At 42.0% G+C, this 21,592-nt stretch overlaps 2 protein-coding genes across 4 annotated transcripts in view; both read left to right on the top strand.

Annotated features, from left to right (window-relative positions):
• Positions 1-894: 894 nt before the first annotated feature.
• On the top strand, positions 895-4,803 carry kpna2 (karyopherin alpha 2 (RAG cohort 1, importin alpha 1)). 2 transcript variants are annotated; one of them, XM_030058828.1, is made up of 11 exons: positions 895-939; positions 1,179-1,282; positions 1,412-1,552; positions 2,155-2,243; positions 2,363-2,631; positions 2,746-2,840; positions 3,134-3,397; positions 3,601-3,834; positions 3,939-4,121; positions 4,277-4,426; positions 4,574-4,803. In XM_030058828.1, exons 2-11 carry the CDS (start codon positions 1,226-1,228, stop codon positions 4,661-4,663), a joined length of 1,572 nt encoding a protein of 523 aa, XP_029914688.1. In that variant the 5' UTR covers positions 895-939; positions 1,179-1,225; the 3' UTR covers positions 4,664-4,803. The 2 variants fall into 2 exon arrangements, with proteins under 2 accessions (XP_029914688.1, XP_029914686.1); XM_030058826.1 differs by lacking the exon at positions 895-939 and adding an exon at positions 940-986.
• A 2,016-nt stretch (positions 4,804-6,819) lies between these two features.
• Positions 6,820-21,592, top strand: part of smurf2 (SMAD specific E3 ubiquitin protein ligase 2) — a 56,255-nt gene continuing 41,482 nt past the window's right edge. Inside the window, exons 1-2 of one of the 2 annotated variants that reach the window (XM_030056883.1) lie at positions 6,990-7,121; positions 7,401-7,474. In XM_030056883.1, coding sequence (XP_029912743.1) covers positions 7,423-7,474 — 52 coding nt within the window. In that variant the 5' untranslated portion in view covers positions 6,990-7,121; positions 7,401-7,422. Of the gene's footprint in view, positions 7,122-7,400; positions 7,475-21,592 lie in introns of both variants that reach the window. The other variant, XM_030056882.1, reaches the window with a different exon arrangement.

Below are 21,592 nucleotides of genomic sequence, written 5' to 3'. Positions count from 1 at the left end.
TGCTCTTACAACGGGAGAGGCATGAAGTTCTCCGGGTGTCTTTCTGGTGAAGGAAACTCAGAACGTCCCTCTTAGATGCCCTTCCAAGTGAGAAAACACATGAAGTGCCCTGGCAATAGGGAGAAAAAATACCAGAGGAAAAAAAAAGAGATGCAGTGGTCCGTAATCTCCCATTCCAGGTGTGGTGTAGGGCCAGTTTTCTCAAAGTGAGGTTGGGGCAGCAGGCGAGGGCTGCCACCAGATAATTTGCAAAGTATCTTGCCAGCATTTTGATGTAATCTGCACTGCCCCTGCTGTTTTATGTTTCAAAGTGACCTTTAGGTTAGTTGTTAAAACTTTCTCACTTAAGATAACAAAAACAATGATAATCTTAATTGCAGACGAAGACTATTTCATCATATGATGCATCATATGTTTCTGCATGCTGGTGAGACCACCTGTCCTAAAGTAGGTGCCCTTTTTTGTATTGTTTCACACCGTCCTTCAGACATCCTGAGTCCACCACTGTATAGGATAAGGACACAATACACCCGTCTGTACATACATGTGCACTGTCTATGTGTATATGTTGTATATATATATTTCTTATTATTAACCTATTATTTACACACACCTTTTTAAATATCGTTTAGAGCTGAAACGTGGAAGTAGCCCATGAGGGAAAATATTTTTTATTTTATTTTATGCCTTTCTTGAAAGAGATGGATAGTAATTGTCAATCCCTTCCTCGGAAAAGCCCACTCACAGCCAGTGGTGAAACAACGTGCTTAAGTCGGACTTTTTTTTTTTAAACCAGGGTTAAGAACTCGCGATACTTGGATACCCTGACGACACTTCCTGTGCGCCCTGTGATTTTTTAAAACAGCCCAATGAGTGGAAGCCGCCGGATGCTTTTGCTCGAACCGCCCAATCAGGAGGCTTTGTTGCCGAAATTTAAAGGTCAGTACAACATTTTTCACACACCACATTCCCTTTGCGAAGACCAGGTAAGCTTCTGTCGGCTATTCGTGCTATTTAAATTAAACAAAAGTAATATTCGTTTCGTGGCTTTTCACAGGTTTGCATTTGTTTCTGCCGCTAGCTGTCATTAGTTAGCTAGAGGACAGGACTTCTTTCAGGCGAGTTTAACATTTGTCATGTCGGCTCTCGACTAACTAACTTTTAAATTCTGTGCACAGGAACCACACCGCATTTTTTCTGTTCCCACTGTTGGTCAGCTTGAAAAATGTCCGAGAACGGCGCACGTCTGAACAAATTCAAGAACAAGGGCAAGGATGCCAATGTGAGTAGCATGGTCCAGCTGTCTGGTCAAGAGCATGGCTTTAACTAAGAAATGACGAGCAATTGGATTTAATCTCTGTTTTTTTTTTTTTTTTTTTTTTTTTTTTTTTTTTTTTTTAATCAAATGCAGGAGCTTCGGCGCAGGAGAGTGGAGGTGAATGTGGAGCTTCGCAAAGCCAAGAAAGACGACCAGATCTTCAAAAGGAGAAATGTGTCTGCTCTTCCCGAGGAGGCCACCTCTCCTCTCCAGGAGAAGAGCCAGAATTGTCAGGTAGGCATATGAAGCTTTAATCTACTGTACTTAGATCTTATTCTTTATTTTTTTTTTATTTATTTAATCTGTAATCTGTGGATACTGCTGAAAAACTGCGAATTTCCTTCGGGATGAATAAAGTATCTATCTATCTATCTATCTATCTATCTATCTATCTACTCATTGTTTTATTCTCTTTTTATCACAGTTCTGCCTCTTGAGTTAAATAAGACACAAACTCCTCCCCTCACACCTCTTATACATCAAAGTTCATATTTTTCCTTCTCAAATGTCATATAGGGTCCAAAAGCAGAGGGAGTTTTTTTGAACATTATAAATGGCATGTTATAGTTCCTCAGTGTCATCCAAAACAACTAAAACGTGTTAAAAATGTTTATTAGTTATGTTTTAAACAGCTAGAACAGGTTTGGGTGAAATAGACGCCAAAGAAATACTAATGTGTACAGGACATTGACAACATATCATCATGTTAAAAGATGTTTAACACTCAAGGGGGTGAAATTGACCCCAAAGATAATAGTAGGGTTAAATGTGAATGCCAGTTATGAAATGTACACCATAATGCACCACTCATTGTGTGATATTATGACAATTTGCAGGCAACCAGGCAGTGGACAGTTGAAGAGATTGTCACTGGAGTGAACAGCAGTAGCCTTGAGTCCCAGCTCCAGGCTACTCAAGCTGCAAGGTAATATTAAAAATACTTGCAAAGATTTTTGGGTATTCCTGCGCATTGAACCTTTAGTGCACCAACCAAAAATGAAATCCTGTTATGATAACTTGTTTTTCTGTCTTTTCTGGCTGCAGGAAACTGCTGTCACGTGAAAGACATCCTCCCATTGACCAGATCATCAGCGCTGGCCTGATTCCCAAGTTTGTTGCCTTCCTGGGGTTGGCAGACTCCCCTCCGATCCAGTTTGAGGCTGCCTGGGCACTGACTAACATTGCCTCAGGGACGTCTGATCAGACAGTCGCTGTTGTGGAGGGTGGAGCCATTCCTGCTTTCATCGGCCTGGTCACGTCCCCCCACCAGCACATCAGCGAGCAAGCCGTCTGGGCCCTGGGAAACATAGCTGGTAATTGAAAAAGTTGTTAAAGTACTTTTAAAGTTTTTTTTTTTTTTTTTTTTCCTCTGTGGCAGTTGCTGCTCTGTCATATTCTGACTAGTTTTATTGTTTTTCTCTGTTCAGGTGATGGATCAGGCCTTAGAGACAAGGTCATCAAGCATGGAGCTGTGCCTCCTCTGCTCAGTCTGCTGGCAGTCCCTGACCTCTCTGTGTTTTCTGTAAGTAGTGGGTGCAAGTCACAATGAACAGTGCTTAACTAGGTTGGAAATTTAACAAGGTAATAACTGCTGTAATGTGTTACAGTTTGATAATTTTTTCCAGGGTTCTATTTTAATCAATTTTTTTGTCAAACTATTTACTTAAATGAGGTCAAGCTCAATTTGCCCTCGACATGCTTTCATTTGGGCTGAATTTATTCCCCTTGTTGGCCACTAGAGAGCGCCCCCAACCCAGTCATTGCTCCTTCAGTTAAATTGACTCCTGCTCCTTCTCTTGCTTCTTTTCTTTGCAGTCTGGCTACCTGAGAAATGTCACCTGGACGCTGTCAAACCTCTGCCGCAACAAGAACCCCTCTCCTCCTATGACAGCAGTGCAACAGATCCTGCCCTCCCTTATTCGTCTCCTTCACCATGACGACAAGGAGGTGCTGGCTGACGCCTGTTGGGCTGTGTCCTACCTGACAGACGGCTCCAACGACCGCATTGAGGTGGTGGTCCAGACTGGCATGGTCTCACACCTGGTGCAGCTGCTTGGTTCTGGCGAGCTGTCCATTGTGGTATGTATACAGTCTTGTTTGTCATGTGTGCTGTTCACTTTGTGCTCCTTGTACATAAACTGCAGGATATTAATTTCTCATAGCCTCCTTGACTGATTCAAAAGGCATGGTGCCAGTGCAGTGTCCCATCACCTTAATGCAATTCATTAGCATCTCATTCGTGGGTTGTGACATAATACCTGTGTGTGCTCCCCCTCTGTCAGACGCCCACACTGCGTGCTATTGGTAACATTGTGACCGGTACAGATGAGCAGACTCAGGCAGTGCTAGACGCTGGGGTCCTGGCCATGTTCCCCCAGCTGCTGCACCATCACAAGGCCAACATCCAGAAGGAAGCGTCCTGGACCCTGTCCAACATCACCGCTGGCAAGGACAGCCAGATCCAGGAGGTCATCAACGCAGGCCTGGTCCCTCATCTGGTCGATGTGCTGAGACGAGTATGTATTCATCAATTGCCTTTATTCAGTGGTTCACAGTGACAGCCCCCCTCGAACTGCTGAGTTCACTTTTTTTACTCATTCCCATCTCTTGTCTTCACCAGGGTGACTACAAAACTCAGAAGGAGGCTGTATGGGCCATTACCAACTTCACCAGTGGAGGCACTGTTGAACAAGTGGTGTACCTTGTTCAAGCCAATGCGCTAGAGCCTCTTCTCAGTCTGCTTTCCACAAAGGACAGCAAAACTATTCTTGTCATCTTGGATGCTATTACCAACATCTTCCTGGTGAGTAAACAGTCATAGCAAAAACAGATGTTCTTCTGGTTATTTGACAATATAAATTCCACACTCAGTGCAGTGACAAAGTTTTGCCAAGCCTTAGAGGTGGCAAGATGGGTAGGCATACTCACAAGTTACCCCCCTCCCCCTCCCTGCATTAGGCTGGAGATAAGATTGGGGAATCCGATAAGCTGTGCCTAATGATCGAAGAGTGTGGTGGACTTGACAAGATAGAGGCTCTGCAGTCTCATGAGAATGAGATGGTCTACAAAGCAGCCCTCAACCTGATTGAGAAATATTTCTCTGGAGAGGTAAGTGTCTACACTTTTCACTGTAGGTGTGGTATTACCATTTCTGTTACAAGTATGTACTTTTTTGACAATTGTGCATTGAATTTTTAAAATTGTTTAGTCACTTGTGTCTAAATTGTTATTGCACTTTATTTTTCCTTTTCTCAGGAGGAGGAAGTCCAGTCTGTGGCCCCAGAAGCAACCGATGAAGGTTTTGCGTTCCAGATCAGTGAAAACCAGAGCACTTTCAATTTCTAGATACCTCTTCTCTTCTTGACCTGTACTGTACCCTCACTGCTACTGTTTGTCCCTTTTTTCATGTGATTGTGGACCTCCTCTTTTGTATGTAATGTACATACTATTTTAACTGCTTGTTTGTAAATAAAGTCTTGACAGTTTTTTCTCCTCTCTATTCTGTAAGCTCTAAATTGAGCATATGTATCTGCTGCTTTTTATTTATTCAGTGTCACTTATTCTACCATGTGGATTGCCTAGCAGAAAAAAACATTAGTGTAATCCCAGGGCAGTGGAGTTTCTGTATTGTAATATTGTCAGATGCTACTTATTTCCCACTTTCCATTCAATTGTAAGTGAAACTGGAATATTGAGCCCTGCAGATGAACACGGCATAATGCAGAGGTTTCCACACTTCGTACTGTTGAAAGAGAAATAAGTTCTGAAAAGATGACAGCTAATACAGGAAACAGCAGCATCTACTCTTTATAAAGGACTAGATTAACTTAGGGACTGGAGCTTCTCATTCAAGTTACAAGATTGAGTGCAACTAAAATGAAATTTGAACACATTCTTAAGCCATTGCCTGTGCTGAGAAATCTTACTGTTAAGTATTTTTTTCATATATAAACCCCTATTTATGAGAAAATACCTAATGCAGCAGCCACAAAATGCACTTAGTCTCAGCTCTTAATGCAGAAATCTTTTCACTGAAACTTCTCACAAATTACCCCAAGCTGTAAGTGGATTGATGACTCTGGAAATGGTTTTACTATTTATTCTATTTCTGTTCTTTCACTGGAGGAAGCGTTTTAAATTCTCTCGTACACACACAGGCAGTAGGTAGATAGCTAAATAGGCTCAAGGTCTCCTCAAAATGGTACCTGGCATGGACAAACACTCAGCAGTGTCCACTTTTATAAAGGACAAATTGGATATAACATGTTAAAAAGGCTTGGTTTCTCCAGGTTAAATACCCTGTTATCAAGATCATCATTTACACAATGCATTAAAACAATATTACTGAGGCATAAAGAGTCGGGAATAGATGCTGAATCAGGGCAACGGATAATCAGAGTGACGGGGAGTTGGCTGCTCTGTGTGCAGCCACTGGAGCATCACAAGATGATGCATTCCCTGTAGTGTGTTCTCACTGACGGATGCGTCTCATAATTGATCACTAAATGTGTGGAGGTATAATTGAGTTGTAGTTGGATAGACTTCAAATCAAGCAAACTATTGGCATGAAATCACCCACCATGGTAATGTTGCTTTCACTTTGGACATTCAACAGATATTTGGGACTTAAAACCTCAAGAGCTCTATAATTTAGACACTTTGAAAGCTATCTCACATTATCTCATGATCACTGCATTGATAGATAGTTGATAGTGACCTTTTACGAACTATATCCATTATGTGCTTATCAAAACATCTTTTTAAAAGCACCTAAACTAAATGACATACCCACCCTAAACCAACTCTAATTTGTACAAAGGGGGGTTGGCCTGCACAAAGCACACCCTTTAGATTTCTTAGTCAATCTTCTCAGTATTGTACATGACTATTTTATGACATTTTGTTTTTACTACTGTAAATTTTCAGCAGCTTCAATAACAATAGCAACACCTCCAAAAGCAATCATAACAGCCTTCATCGCCAATCACCGACTTTGTGACTCACACTGGTCGTGACGATAAAGGACATGTTCAACATTTTAGGTGGGCAGTTCTGTATGGAGATCGATTTCTATCAAAGAGTTTGCATTCGTGATTATAGTTTTTGCATTAAGTCAAATGATGATTCATGAAACACAAATTGAGAGGTGTTTATGGATGGAAGAAGGCACATCTGTGGTTTGTACTTTTCGTGTTTGTTTCTTTTTGATAGAAATCAATAGTTCCGGCCTCAGTGTAATATGACAGATCACCAATAAATCACCATCTTTTGGATTAGGCTGATTATGTAATATCCTAATGTATATTAGTTAGAATATGGGACAACCTTTTTTTGGCAGATAATCCAATGTCAATAAATAAATGAACAACCACATCAATGAAAATGGAAAAAATACACAAACTTTACATGGTAGTACAGGGGTGATACAATGCGGAGGTGGAGGCCGGGAGCCACCTCCTATAAATAGGCCCCAGACATCCTCGCTACAGCCCTGCCAAAACAGCCAAACGCGTCTTTTCATTGCACTTCACCTCAGAATTAATCCAAACTAATTGCTATTTTGCTCCGGGCTGCCAAGAGGCGTCTCGGGAACATCCTGGTTTCGTGAATCACACTTGCTCTCACATTTAGGTGCCACATGTTAAAGAAATGTTTGGTGTCCCAGAGCGTGCTGTCGTCACCGGTCAGCTCCCCAGCAGCCTCCCACAAGTGAAGGGCTCCTCGCTGAAGGGCTCAACAGTTCAACTCTGGACGAGCGGAGAGGAGGAGGACTCGGCGGAGACACACGCTCCCCTCCGAAGATGTGAGGATGAACAACGTGTTGTAGCGCCTTCACTCGAAAGTAGCCATACGATTCATGACGAGGGAAGTCATTTCTATTAAATGCACTTTGCAACACCGCTACACTCGAGACCTTTTTGGGTTTTTTTTTTTCTTCTTCCCCATTTGTGAGCAATCGTTATGGCAGTTCAGTCCACATCCGGGCCACAATGCCTTGACTCCATTATTGTCTAAAACTGGCGAAGAGGTTGATAAACCTTATTATTTTTTACGGCTAATGATATATTTTTATTACGTGTAGTCAAAGCTGGAACCAAGAGGACATGTCTAACCAGGGAGTTCGGCGGAATGGTCCGGTAAAGCTGCGTTTAACAGGTAGCTATGCTTTTAAATCCCCAAATATATCTCCCCACACACTAGCTAACCAGGCTCGGTATATTTGCTGGGAATGAATAGTTCCCATGGGCCATGAAGTTGGCTCACCGCCGGTTCCTTCTCCCATGCTGTTCACATTTTCGTCACCGGGTTACTATGTAGTCCAGATAACTGGAAACGTGCACTGTTTTCCTGTGCTAATATTGACCTGGCACTCCTGGTAAACAACGGTCAATTTGGAATATTGTTGTTCTTGGAAATAGCCTGGACCTTGTGATTGTCACCAGTAACCACCAGCTTCAGTGTTGCTAGCTGGCAGCAACAGCAACACGGGTCCCGGGATAGCTGTTGAGTGTCTTGCTCTGCATTAACCACTGAGTTGGCTTATCGCTGGTGGGAATTAATGTTTGAAATAATGAGTCTGTGTAACCCGTTGTGCAAAGCTGCAAATGGGGTAGCTAATGTAAATCCAAGCATGCAGCCTCACTACCACACTGTTGTGTTGACAGGCAGCGAGACCAGCTCAGATAAAGTTGGCTAGCTAGCGTTAGCCTGGTTGTAGTGCCTGCATGTTGGCTATAATCAACTCTTAGTGCCACAGCAAACCTCAGTTGAGATGGCAGGCAGCTCCACAAGTCACAAGAGGCTCACACTGCCACTGCACCGTGGACACTGCCTCTCCACTGCCTGCTGACATGCAGCTGCCTCTTTCTTTGCTTTTGTTGGTACAGTACATGTGCTGCAATAGTATAATGCCTGTTAGTATCACAGCACCCTGTAAAGAGCAGCTCTGGTCAGAGTTGAGAGTTGCATCCGTTTACTTTTTGCAAAGTAAAAATTAAATTCATAACAGCATTGCAGCTGTGATGGTATAGGCACATTACTCTCCATCTCAGTCTCAGTGTCTCTCTTTCTGTCTCTCTCTCTCTCTGTCTCAGCTGCTCATGTTTGGTTTGTACCATTTCAACACAAACAGCAAAAAGGTTTACATGAGAGCACGTTGTTTTGACTAGGAGAGGGGGATGACAGCTGCCCTGTTTGATGTCCCTCCAGGATCAGGGATGTAGCAAATTCCAGGCTTGTCTATTCTATTAGGAAGAGCCAAATTAAATATTTAAGCTAGTGCTGTTTCTGATAGGAATAAGTGGAGAGAACAAGTGAGCGAGGCAGGGATCTCCTGGAGACTTAGCCTGTTTCATGAAGTGGAGATGCAAGATGGCAAGAATAGCTAGTTCTTAAAGCCATTTTTTCCGATGATGTAGATTTTCCTGATTTCACTGCATGAGATTTTTTTTTTTTTTTTTTTTTTTTTTTTTTTTGTAGTTTCTTATCAAAATGAGATAGCCACCCTTCAAAAATGGTGCATACTCCTATTAAAAAATCACTGATTCTTTGAAAGCAAAGCTACTTTGGGCTTCTATATTTAAGTCAGGAAATAGCTTACACATTATGTATTGCAGAGACTTATGTGTTTTTGAAATGGTGACCAATGAAGTTAAAGTTGCACAAAAAAGGGGAGAAAAAAATAAAATTTGATTTGAGGCACTTTTGAATACATTTCTTCACTTGTTGCAGCAGTTTACTATGATCATAGTTCTACAGCTTTTGCTTCTACAGATTTCGGATAAGCAGACAAATTACAAGGCTTTTCCCCAAATGCTGCAACAGTAGCAGTGCATGAGAGCGGTCATTTCCAGCACGAAATGAAATTCCCAATCGGCAATCCTCGGTTTTCAGTTGAGACCCCCCCCTCCACACACACACACACACACATCCTAAATAGATTCTTGAATTAGGTCTTTTGTTGTTTAATGTTGAATTTGAGATTAGTCTATTAGGCTGTGAATTAGTCTGTCATTCCAGGTTGAGATGGACTGCAGTGGTCTCCTGGAGGAATGTTAAGAATGTGAGTCCACTGTGAAAAATAGCAAGAGAGGGATCTCACGGACCTCCTCTCCTCTTGATGCAGGGAGAGCGACACAATACAGGCATCCAGACAAAACCTCATCCCTTTTGGAAAGCTATAGAAATTTGTCTTTCTGCAAATCTTGTTATTTGCTCAGTTAGCTACTTAATCTATTTCATGTTTGCCTCTCTGTCGTCCATATGTCTGTTAGTAACTCAGACAAATTGTCTTTCCTTTTTTTTTTTTGAAATCTCTGTCGCCCCATCTTCTTTGAGAATTATGTAATGTTGTGCCATGTCATACATATGTCCCGTCCCAGCCCATAACTGAGGTTGCTGTGCCCTGTTTCCCTTTCTCTCCAGCAGTGAAAAAGCACAGCTCAGAGCAGGAGAGGAAGCTCTATAGGAAGGCAGCCGTCTGGTGGTAAAACCCAAGTGCTCGCTTATGGGAGAGCATTTGCTACACACTGTCATTATGTGCTTCTTTGTTTAGCACTGCACAGCTGTGTGTACTATGCCTATTAGAATACCACAGAGAGTAATTGTCCCAGAACGTGTCATTGTGATATTGTATCTTGTTGTCATCTATAGTTGGGCTGATTTTTTTTTTTTTTTTTTTTGAAACGTAGCTGGAATTGTGTTGGTTTTCAGGTACGCTCTGAATGATGAGTTGCTACATTGGAGCAGTCCTGTAGCTGTTTGTGCTTTAGGCGTCTCCTTGCTGACAACCCCCCTGTCCATTTGAACCAGATGTTGCAGATGTTTGCCAGCTATTAAACTGGAAAAATATGGCAAGCAAGCTGCTAAAACTAACACTTGGGGTGAGAATTGCCCCTTGACTACACAGGACAGGTTTCCATTATAGTCTACAGCTGATCACTCCTAAATTCTGTGACCAAAAAACACAGCTAATGGCATAACATGCCTGATTCACAGAGTCATAAATTACATCATTAAGCCATGGCTCATTGCTTTGTCTTAAATTTTGTAATGCAGACATAGCTCATGGCATAATTTTGCACCACTGTAAATTTGTTGACAGACATACAACCTAAGGTGAAATTACCCATTGCCCTCTAAAATGAGTGGAACACAAAAAAGAAAAGGAGAGCCTGTCCCTGCCTTTTGACACAAGCTGTGAACTCCCAGCTGTCTGTAACATCAAAGTGAAGTCAGACTTGCATGAAAATCTGTGAAACTCATTGACGTAAATAAATGCCCTTCCCAGAAAAAAATGCTAGATAAAATAATATTTGACCCAATGTTTGTCTGATGCGCTGATCGTTGTCACGTGAACTTGATTGCCATTTCTGTCATGGCTAGAAGTTTACTTGTGACTTGTTAAGCATATGGTTTGCTCATCTGGATTCTTTGGCCCTGTGCAGACTAGAGAAGAGAGCTATCTCAGTGGGATTCCCTAGAATTCTCCATTCGCATTCCCACCTCTTCCTTTCTGAGTCACTCCTGTTCTTTCCGACTGTAAGCTTCTTCCCCCTCAGACCAAGTCCAAAGCATATTTCACTCCCACCCTTACTTTAGCTGTCTTTCGCTTCTCTTTCTGTCTCTTTCTAATGCAGCAGTCTATAGATACTTTTGTATCTTTTTTCCCCTTAATCTGGATCAGCTGCCCCTTGCAAGTGGACAGAGATTTGACAGTGCTGCAGCAGGTTTCTGTGCACTGAATGGTGTCAGCACTGCTGTTTTTTAATGAAATGTTTGTTAATTTCCCCCCGCTTTCTTCACTTGAAAGACGATGGACTTGAATGGACACAGATGCCGTTTGAGAATGAAACAAACTTATTTTAAGGAAGCAACAAAGGCCCCTGGGGTAATACATTGGGCCACTGTACAGCTTTGATTGAAAGGCTTAGGTCTCCTCTTTTTAGCTTGAGTCTTCTTTTTTTTACATTGCTGCCTAGTCTGTCTTTAGTCTACAGATGGGGGTCTTTGAGTGTCGTATAATGGAAGAAACCCCCACAGCTGGGCACAGATGGGGCTGCGGAGGCACAGGACCTGATGATCAAGAGAGGGTTTTAATGTGGTCTGAGCTGGCGCATGGTACATTCATGTGGTCTCAGTCAGAGCCATTTTTACAGAGTGGCTGTATGGAAGTGATTTGAGTTCATCTGGGTGTTCAGACAGGATACATTGTAAATACACAGTGATTAGCTGCATGTGGGGAACTGTTGACTCTACTTCCCCATCTCAGACATGCATTTTGACCAAACATTTCCACATTCTGCTTTAGCTTTAGCAAGAGAAAACAAAATAATAGCTGAGCAAGAACAGAAAAAAATACAGAGGAAGGGGGGGGGGCGGGGATAAAAAAAAAAAAAAAGGAACATAATGAGCAATTATGGCACGTCATTTGTAAACATTTTCCTTCCCCCTGCCGAGGGCCCTCCAATAATTTGAAATTGTTCCATCAATTAATTGACTGGCTGGGGCTAGCTTTCCTGTTGGTTCAGCTGCTCTTCAATGGGGACAAAGCCTTCTGCGGTTGCTCTGCCCTCAACCGCCGCCAGCAACGGCCCCGAGGAGACCAGATGTAGCAGGGGGAGAGAGTGGGCAGCGTTTAGAGGAAGTGCTCCCCAGACCCAAACACTTGTACAAACGTCACCCCTAACAGGTGGGGAGCAGAGCAGTCCAGAATCCCCCTTTTAAGGTTCCCCTGTAATAATAAAATGAAGAATTGTAGTCATATTACTCAGCAGGACTTAAGGCGTCTTGTGTGTTGCTTATATTGCCGGGTGGCTTATGAGCTTTATCCTGTTACTGTATTATAACAGTGTGCCATGTGTTTGATTAGTGGGCGGCATGTGTGGTTTGGGGAGATTGGCTCTTCCTGCTGAGTGGAGCGTCAAGCACATCAGAAGGGCTGCTTTGTCAGAATCACAACGGGCAGATTTCGTGTGCTAACAACAACACACCCAGTTTCATTTGGAAACTGGAAGGACAGAGCAAAGAATAGACAGACAGCAGGGATGAATGAGTTCGACTCGAACCAGTGACACTGGTATTTTTAACTGTACTAACTCTCACAGGGCACCCGATGGCAGAGGGATGCTAGGAGTGAGCTGCAGTTGCCAGAACATCTGCAGCGCTAATCTCAAGCCTGTGTGGTATTCCAAAGACATTAGCTGTATTGAGCTGCAGCTCATCCTCGGGCTGGTTGTTTAATGCACTCACACACAAATGTATTCCTGTTATGCCATATCATTCATCTCCTTCTTTCTTCCTCCTGACAGACAGGGTAGATTGCACCTGCACCCACACATAAAAAGTGTCCTCCCTTATTTCCATTTTTTGCAGTTGATATGGTCAATACACTCTAAGCCTTGATTTATCACGAGCCATAGGGAATTCCAATCAGTTAGGCATGTTCAGTCAGAATGAGTCCTTTGACTTTGTACATCTGGATTCAGGACTTGTATACAATGTGCCTCAGTGTGATCTTGTGCTGGTCGTGTGCCTCTGTAGTACAGCTTGTCATGTCTGCCCAAACCCGACGGGATCTGGCTGTTCCTGTTGGTTCAGAAATGATAGAAGTTTCCAGCATATGGGCCAGGACAGCTCAGATTTTAAGCCACAGGTTTCAGATTTGAAAGCTATGTTAAGCAATATTATGTGCTTTTTTTTTTTGCAGTAAAATAACTCCTTGCAAATCCCATGCTCCTCCTCTGCCCTCCACTTCACCCCCCACCCCCACCACCACCACCACCACTATCAACTTTATTCAAATCTTGTCTGAAACAGCATGTTTTACAGATAAAAATTTCAGATAAATCACGCAAGTGCCTCATACATCAGCAATGCAGTGACAGAGAGTTTATTCAAAGCTTACCTAGTTGCCAACGTTATGCAGTTTGACCATATTTTTGAACTGAAGTTCACAGAAAAAGTAATCCTAGTAATCCAATAGGAGCCTTGCCTTAAAACATGTTCCTCATTTCCATAGAAAAACAAACACCTTTTCTATACCTCTGGTTTCTGTAAGGGATCCACTGGGGAGAGGATTCGCTTTTTGTATTTATAAACAGAGTTTATATTCTCTAATGGATGTTGTCATGGCAAAGTGGCTTTTTATGTTGGATTGAGGTTTTGGATGGATTTGACTTATATAGCCTTATTTAGAATTTTGAAAAATTTTGAATTTTCGTCCATCAGTTGTAATCTGAAGGCAGCAGGCGCTATGTTGAGTTACTGACAAGCCTCAAGACCCATTTTTACACAATAAATATTAGGTTTTATTCAGGCCGGGACTGCTGGTGGTTGGGTTTGATTTTTTTGAACATTGTTTTCTCAGGGTGCAGTCAGGGTTGAGTTCAGGATTTTGTTCTGGTTGGTGGGGTCGGTTGGGGTTCAAAATATGAGGTCCTGGTACAAGCTCTACCATGTAGTGCTGTCAAAGATAATGAGTGACGAGAGTGAGAGTGTCTCCTCTGCCTAGGAGAAGTGCTAATCCTCCTGGGTGGTTGGGGAAATGCCTTCTTCAAAGGCCTGATCTGTTAACCTGACTGTGGTGGTTAATGGGTCAGAATTGGATTAGCTGTGAGGGGGGTGGGGGGTGGGGGTGCTCCAGTGAGAACTAATCTGACTCGTGTCCACAGGCTCCTCTCCAATCATTCCTGCCTGACCGTTCTCCGCACTGTCTCTCCCACATCCCTCTCTCCCCTATTTCTCGCCCATTTCCCCAGCTAGTGCTCCCTTTGAAGTTGGAAACTCCACTTGGGGGTATTTTTTATCAGAGGCGGCTGTACATGCATATCCAATGTCAGTGTGGAACTGTGCTTGACTTTAGATGCCCTTGGTTTTCTTCACACAGTTTGCTGGAGAAAAGTAAGACAGAAGTCCGCATCCGATTTTTTTCAGTCTGTTTTGTCTCAAAGGCATCTTAAATTTTTTTGGCAGTAGGGTGACGCAGTGAGAAAGTCTGTCCTTCAAACCACAGTGCAGTTTTAAGCTCTCATGCCGGCAAGCCTCTGCCCTGCTGATGTGTCCTTGAGCGAGACACTGAATCCCTACCAGCTCCATGGGCGGCTTCAGCATTGTTCTGTACCCAATGCTGTGCGCTGACTTCCGTGTGGAGGGGAGAAAGCAAAAATAGACACACTACAGGGATCAATAAAGTATCACATTGTTCATTTTTATTTTCTGCTATGTTGATATAAAGTTATCTCCAGCTGATTAGGAATCATTTGATCAGTTTCAGAGATGCTCATCTCATGTTCAGATGCTTGTCTCAGATATGGTGTCATTATCCGTAGACTGTGAGGGTCTGAAACTAACTTTTTGTTGAGCCAGCCACTGTGTCTGGTAGGTGAAAAAATTATCAGACCTTTTTTCCCCACACAATATGTCCAAACTGATAGAAGAGATTTCTGCACACTTAGATTTATACAGTATTTCACTTTATTTTGAGCTTGTGGTCTATTAGTCAGGCCTTAATCAGCGCATATATGATACAATAATGAACAGGCAGATAAAAATAGACAATCCCATTCTACTATCAGTTTAGACTCATTGATGCTTCCTGCAACTTAGCAAAATTTTTGCCACATGGAATGGGGTCATCCTACATTTTCCCGCAATATGAAAAAGAAAATTACAGAACCAAAAGAGCTTGCTTTGTAAAACATTTTGAAAATCTTTATTTTAATTTAATTAAATGAACAATCGATACTAATTACAACTTTCTGTCTTTAATAAAGGCAGCACTGCTACCAAAGTTCACAATGGCAAGTGGTGCAAGTTTGACTGATGGTTTTTACCCTAATTATCTGTCGCCACATTATTTTGGCCAGCTGACTGACTAAAAAAATTTGGCTTTGAGTTTCACATAAGCATAACATGAAAGGTTTCTGTGTGATGCTGAAAGCAGACATGTGCAATCACAACAGCCTAATGAACATGAGGTTTTGTGAGAGCTGAGGCCTCAGACTCTGTGATTGCTGTCGCTGGATAAACTTAGATGTATATTGTAGGATTTCTTTTCACCCACTTGATTTCTACACAATGCGTCTGGTAAATTGGTTTATCAGACTGACTTTACCTACCTGCATCAGGTGTGTGGTCTGGTGTTTGTTTCAGACCCTGTGCTGTCTCACACCACTATAGGCCTCTCTGTTGCTCAGATTTTGACATCAGTGGGGTGGTCTATTTTCACACGCCACCCTCGGGCAACCATCAGTTGCTGGTACATAACACAAGCCCATTCTCCTGTCGTTACACTAGATATTGTGCTACTCCGCTAGGGACCTACAAGGTGCTGCCGTTCAGGGAATAAGAGCAGTCGGTGATGTGAAGCTGGATCTCATGTCACATTCCACTTTTGATATGTGATCGCTGCTGTGGTGTTAAGCATGTTTCCCCCCTCATGTTGTTTGTAGGGATCTCTGTGATTATTCTTTTATTTTGCATTGCCAGCAGTTTGCCCAGGTGAGACAGCTCAGCTTGTTTGCACAAAGTCTCGTTAGCTCTGGTAGATATCCACATGCAGTGTTGTTTCGCTTTTCCTAGAAACGTAGCCAGAGTGTTCCCACCCAGGCTGTCTGATGCAGGGGGGTAACTTGAGATTAATTCTCCGATGTGCTGGCTTTGCTGTAAACCTGGACGGACACGGGTTGATACGATTAACCCTGTAGCTCTCACTAACCTCAAGCAGATGGGGGTCTCTTAAGTCTCCAGTGTTATTGTGTGGGAGGTAGGGGGGTTTGGTGCGAAAGCCGCAAGACGCCAGCAGCTGACTGGAGGCGTCTGTCCGTGCCTCAGCCTGACGTTTGAGCCCCTTCGGTCCTCTGAGGAGACAGGATCAGAAGTGGGATGTTTATATTCACACAAGATCATATTTCAAATGGCATATCTGCTGAACTTGAACAAATACACCAAAGGATTTCTGTGGAGTTTAAAAAAAAAAACTGACTGCACATGAACAGAGAAGCAAATGGTGATATTTCCACACTGGCTTTTTCCTCCCCAGTGTTGTGGCTCTCTATAGAAGAATCCTAAATATGTCGGCTCAGAGGTAGCCACGCTCTGCTGTCTTTTGTTGGTCTCTCGAGACTGGCCCTAGTGATATGTAACTGTGCAGCTGATAAGACTGTCGGTTTGCTGAGCAGGAAAATCATTATGAAGCTACCCCCCACTTTCAGGGCTGCTGTGCCAAATGAAGAATTGCTGCAATTGCCTGATGATTCATGTTTTTCGGCACTCCAGCAGATTCTACCGAAACTATTGACAGTCATGTTGGGAATGTTCAGTGACGCAGCCCAATGTTTGCTCTCGCAATCCTTTTTATTACTGTGTAAGACTTTGATGTGCTTAGCCACTGTACTAATGTCGGGCCTAATACTGGTGATTGCCACAATCTGACTCATAGGGTTTCTACAGGTGTCTGGATCGTGGCAAGGAGCTAGGAGCCGGTCAAGCAATACATTTTTACTTGTGAAAGCTTGTCAAACGCTAATTAATACTAGGGGTTTAGCCATTCATTTACTTCATTGATCTGCTCTCATCTATAGACATAACCTAATCGCTCTGATGTTGGTGTGAATCTGTACGAAATGCTTTGAATCAGCTGATTCACACTTTTTAAGAATTAAAAAAGGCCTAATGTTATGGTGATGTGATAGAATACTATAAATTTAAACTTTTCTGCCAGTTAGGGCTGCAAATTTATGGAGTTTCCATTGATTGATTATATAGTAACGGTAATGATTAATTAATTGATTAATCAGTTTAAAATGTATGCAATTTTACTTAGTAATCTGAAGACTCAGTTTGTTTATTCTGTCCTCCATCAAAGCATTTATTTAACATTTGAGATATGAATGGACACACACAGAGCAGGTCATGAAAACAATTAATTGACATGAAGGCTCCAGTCTTTTAACATTGAGCTTATAATGACAACAAGACAGATAACCCTGTATTGCTTAAAAAAACAAACAAACAAACAAAAAAAAAACATACAAGAAGTGTCCTACGACCTGTATATGATAAGTCAGCCATTGATTAATTGAATATCCTTAACATTAATTGATCATCAAAAATCATTCATATCCCTACTGTCAATAAGTTATTAAATATTGGTTAAAACTAACTGAATAGATTTGTTGACTAGTATCATTGGTAGAGTTTACAACCCTGAATGGAATTAGATTGTTCCAAAAAAAGAAAAAAAAAAAAAATCTTCTTAATGCCAAAAGGTGAGTCATGAATTGAATTGAATCACTGAATCAGTGTTAACCCAGTGACTGACACGCGTAATTAATACAGTGTGCATTTCACGCCACGGGCATAATAGCATCTAACTGACTACATTCTCAACAATAACCTTTCCAGCAATACTCAAAAAAACACACCTTCATTGTCTAACCAGGTTCTTAGGGATGATTTCATTGAAGCCTGGCTAAATTTCGGTCAGACATGACACAAATGGCTTGTAGACACATGTCACCCACTTTAAACGTGACTTTCAGCACCTACTAAAAGCTGTTTATGGCGTGCACCTGCATGTAGTGGCATTCATTGATGGTTTTTAATGAAAGGACCACGTTACATCTCAGTGAGACATCAAGACTAAGTCATGTTGACAATTACGGGCGATGAGCACAACCTGCAAAAATGCGTAGCTTTAAAGCACATACATGTGCTTATGTCTACCTGTAAGTGCCTACGTGAGTCAACTTGTATTGTGCTCTGAATGTGGCTTGTTTTTGGCTCAAAATAGTCTTCAGTAAGGCAATCTGGTCTGTGCCCAGTATAGAACAAAATGTGCCCCAGTCCTCCACATTTTCCTCTTTTATTCATATGATATTAATAGACAGCTGGACAGCTTTGATGTTTATGATTATGATATGATTACTGTTCTAATCCTTAGAAGCAGCTGAGAGTTCAGTTAGCCCACATTGATTGGCAAGGCAGGCAATAAAAAAGGGAAAAATATGGCCGGCTGGTAATGATGTAACACCGCTCTCACATGAAGTTGTGAAATCATTCTAAGAAACTAAAGCTCCCCAAGAAGGGGAAAAAAATGAGGGGGAAAAGCGATGTGGTATTTCTGCCGATTAACACAGCAGCACAGCTCCAGGCTGGGCAGTGGCGATCCTCAACTTCTGTTAAACACGTTGGTACTATCCACCCTCTCCTCCGCAGCTCAGCCCAGGCCTCTCCTCTGCTCTCCTCCATTACATCAGAGAGTGCAGAGGAGCCAAGGAGCTTAGAGAGCCATGCAGCCACTCAAAACAGCTCAGACCCCAGCCAACAGCAGTGCAAGCTTGCAGAAGCCTGTGCTCTGCTCTGTTCACTGTTTTGACTTCTCACTTAGTGGCAGTGGTGATGGTGCTGTGGAAGACTTTACTCGCCTGGATGACTCTCCGTTAGGCACGTTGTATCACACAGAGTGGAAAGAGAGAGTGATGTACTATGCAGGGGTAACAGAATTGCCACTAAAAATTGCCATTCTGGCATGGCTTCAGTCTATTCGGTGCCGAAAATAGTTGGGGTGGACTCCTTTATTATGCAATTACAGTAGACTGTATCATGGAGGGAAAAGGTGACGTGAGATGGATGAAATGTTCTCACACTAAGAATGTCGCCAGCCTCTTTCCTTTCACGTGTGGATGTGTGTGTTATGTTCCCCTGTGCAGCAGGGCTGCACAATATTGGAAAAAACTGACATTGCAATCTCTTTTTCCCTTGTGATAGATATTATGATATGAAAAAAATACAGTAAATTTCACCAGATACATGCAGGTATTCATGTTATTGTCTGTATATACATCCATCTACAGATATAATTTGTACATAGTCAACTTAGCAGCGAACCAAAATAGGAATTGGCCATTTTCAGGTTGTGGTCAGCAACTAGTGGGGCTTTGGTTGTTTGATAAAGTGCACCCCTTCACCACATACCAAACTGATTGCTGTGCACACAGAGCCTGTGTGTCACCAGCAACAAACTTTGTGCATTTAAGAACATTTAAATCAGACAAAATGTTATATCAGAAGGACTTTTTTGTAAATTAGAAATGGAAAATGAGAACTTTGCAACTTTTCCTTTTGTATCAGTACATTTTTGAGTTAATTTTTCTAAACTGATATTGCACGTTCTGCAGTGTGACTGTTGCACATGTGTACATTATGATGTCGATGCTGAAATGATATATTGTGCAGCCCTAGAAGAAAGCTCTCTTGAGCTGCCTTATTTGGCTCAGCTGTTACAGTTGTAGATCTTTGGATCTTTCCCTTTTGTCTTCATTAGAAAGCTGAGTTGTTTAGGGAGTAGAATTGGTTCTTCTCTTTAAAGGTCACAACATTAGAGGCTTCAGTGTTTCCTGCTGGTTGTCAGTTTACTTTGGCAGCAAAAGGAGCAGGGGTGCTATTGACAACTTGTTATTGATGTTTCATTTTGCAAACCCAGTTGCTCATATTTTTCAGGCACCTCAGTCTAGGATTAGCTAGTGACATGGTAACATTAACTCACTATGCTTTCATTATTCTCTGTTCTGTCCGGTCTTTCTTGTTTGTTTGTGTCAGCACGGACAGAGTGTGACTTGAAGAGAAGATGATTTATGACAGAGAAGAATGAATTGTGGTTATTGTAGTTCACTGACATGCTTTCGGTACTTTGAAAGCCACTTCATTTGAACCACCAGCCTCATGCACCATGGAACCAAAAATGACCCCCCCCCCCCTTGCTCATCACTTTTCCATGCAGGTGCTGAGTGTCATTTATGATGATATATGGCCTCTCATAGTCAGGGCTGACATTTGTTTTTTTTCATCTTTTTTATGAAGAGTATCTGTGGAAGATACATGCTGTGTTGTCCATCTCCCTTGATCCCCTGATTTTGCAGTGTCTTCACAGTTCTGGTCACACTGATGTTACGCAGCAGATGTCCCCCGACATCCTTTCCTCAAGTGTGTAATGGGAATCCTGGGAATCTGATTTTGTCTGTTTTTGCTTTGTGGTATTTAATTCACATCACAAGGACTATGAGTTTCTTAATACATTTCATTGCCGGTTTCCTCTCCAATCCCAACTTGTTGACAAGATTCTTCTTCCCCTGGCTCACATGGGCATGTGGAAGATGGAGCATGTCTTTGAATGCCTCTATAATTTTTTGAAACTTGGAAAGTGAGGATCAAGATCTTTTTCCCCTCATTTTTTTAAGTGTTCCTTTCTGTTTTCCTTGTGGTATAAAATGATGCGAGGGGAGATTTTGTTACTTTTTTCCATTCTAATTTTCTAAATCTTGGAAATCGCAGGTCGATTTACAGGCATTAGAAGATTTTCCTGGCAGTTTGTCACTCCCCGATCAGCCGGCAACCAGTGACTTCTAATATCTGTATTATGTGACTAGAAGAAGTCTTATCAGATTTGCATATTTACATAAGTGGATTTGCTAAGATATAAAACCCTGCCAAAGCTGGGATATTTCCCACTGCCTACAAGTCAATTTGCCTAAATCACATTTCCACAGTTAGCCCAAACCCTGTGAAGATTTGGAATGAATTGCTGAAATTCTACCCTGCCTCTCTTCGATATTCTGCAAGACTACAGTCGAGGGCTACAGTTAAGAGGTATGGCCAGGCCTTTAAAAAGTAACCTACTTTTTTCAAGAAAAGAGCAAAGCTTGAGTGTGCTCAGGGAAGGGATTGTCTAGTTGTTCCTGCTGTAAGTGCTCTGGACTGTCCCATGAAGTCGGGGCGGAACAATTAATCAATAATGCAATAAATCGCAATACTTCCTCTTGTGATACATTATGGATACACTAAAAATATGGATACATTTACATTGTTTTAACTTCAAAATTTGTGGTGTTATTTTTTTTTTCTTTTCACAGTAATTGCATTTTCAGTTTTCAACTTAAATTGCACAGATAGCACATCTGAGTTCCTATGAGGTGTATTTGTTCCCTGCCCCTCGGTGTTTTAACTGGAACTGCTATGTTCATGTTGCAGTTGCTGTGCATATTAAAACACTAACAAACAGGACTGATCACTGCTTGTTTAAAAAATTATTTTTGCCTTTCCTAGGTTATTTTTTCTTCTTCAGTTACAGATATCAAGATGTATCACGGCTGATTATCTTACAATATTTCTCATGTTGCATAATCTGCTGTATCGTGATACCATCATTATTGTGGGTGAAATATTATGACAGCGTTGTACCTCAAGTGACCCAGTGATTCCCACCCCTGCCATAAA

This window comes from Myripristis murdjan, chromosome 8 (genome assembly GCF_902150065.1).
Source record: "Myripristis murdjan chromosome 8, fMyrMur1.1, whole genome shotgun sequence".
In the NCBI taxonomy this organism is placed as follows: Eukaryota; Metazoa; Chordata; class Actinopteri; order Holocentriformes; family Holocentridae; genus Myripristis; species Myripristis murdjan.
This window is presented reverse-complemented; position numbering and strand designations above follow the sequence as displayed.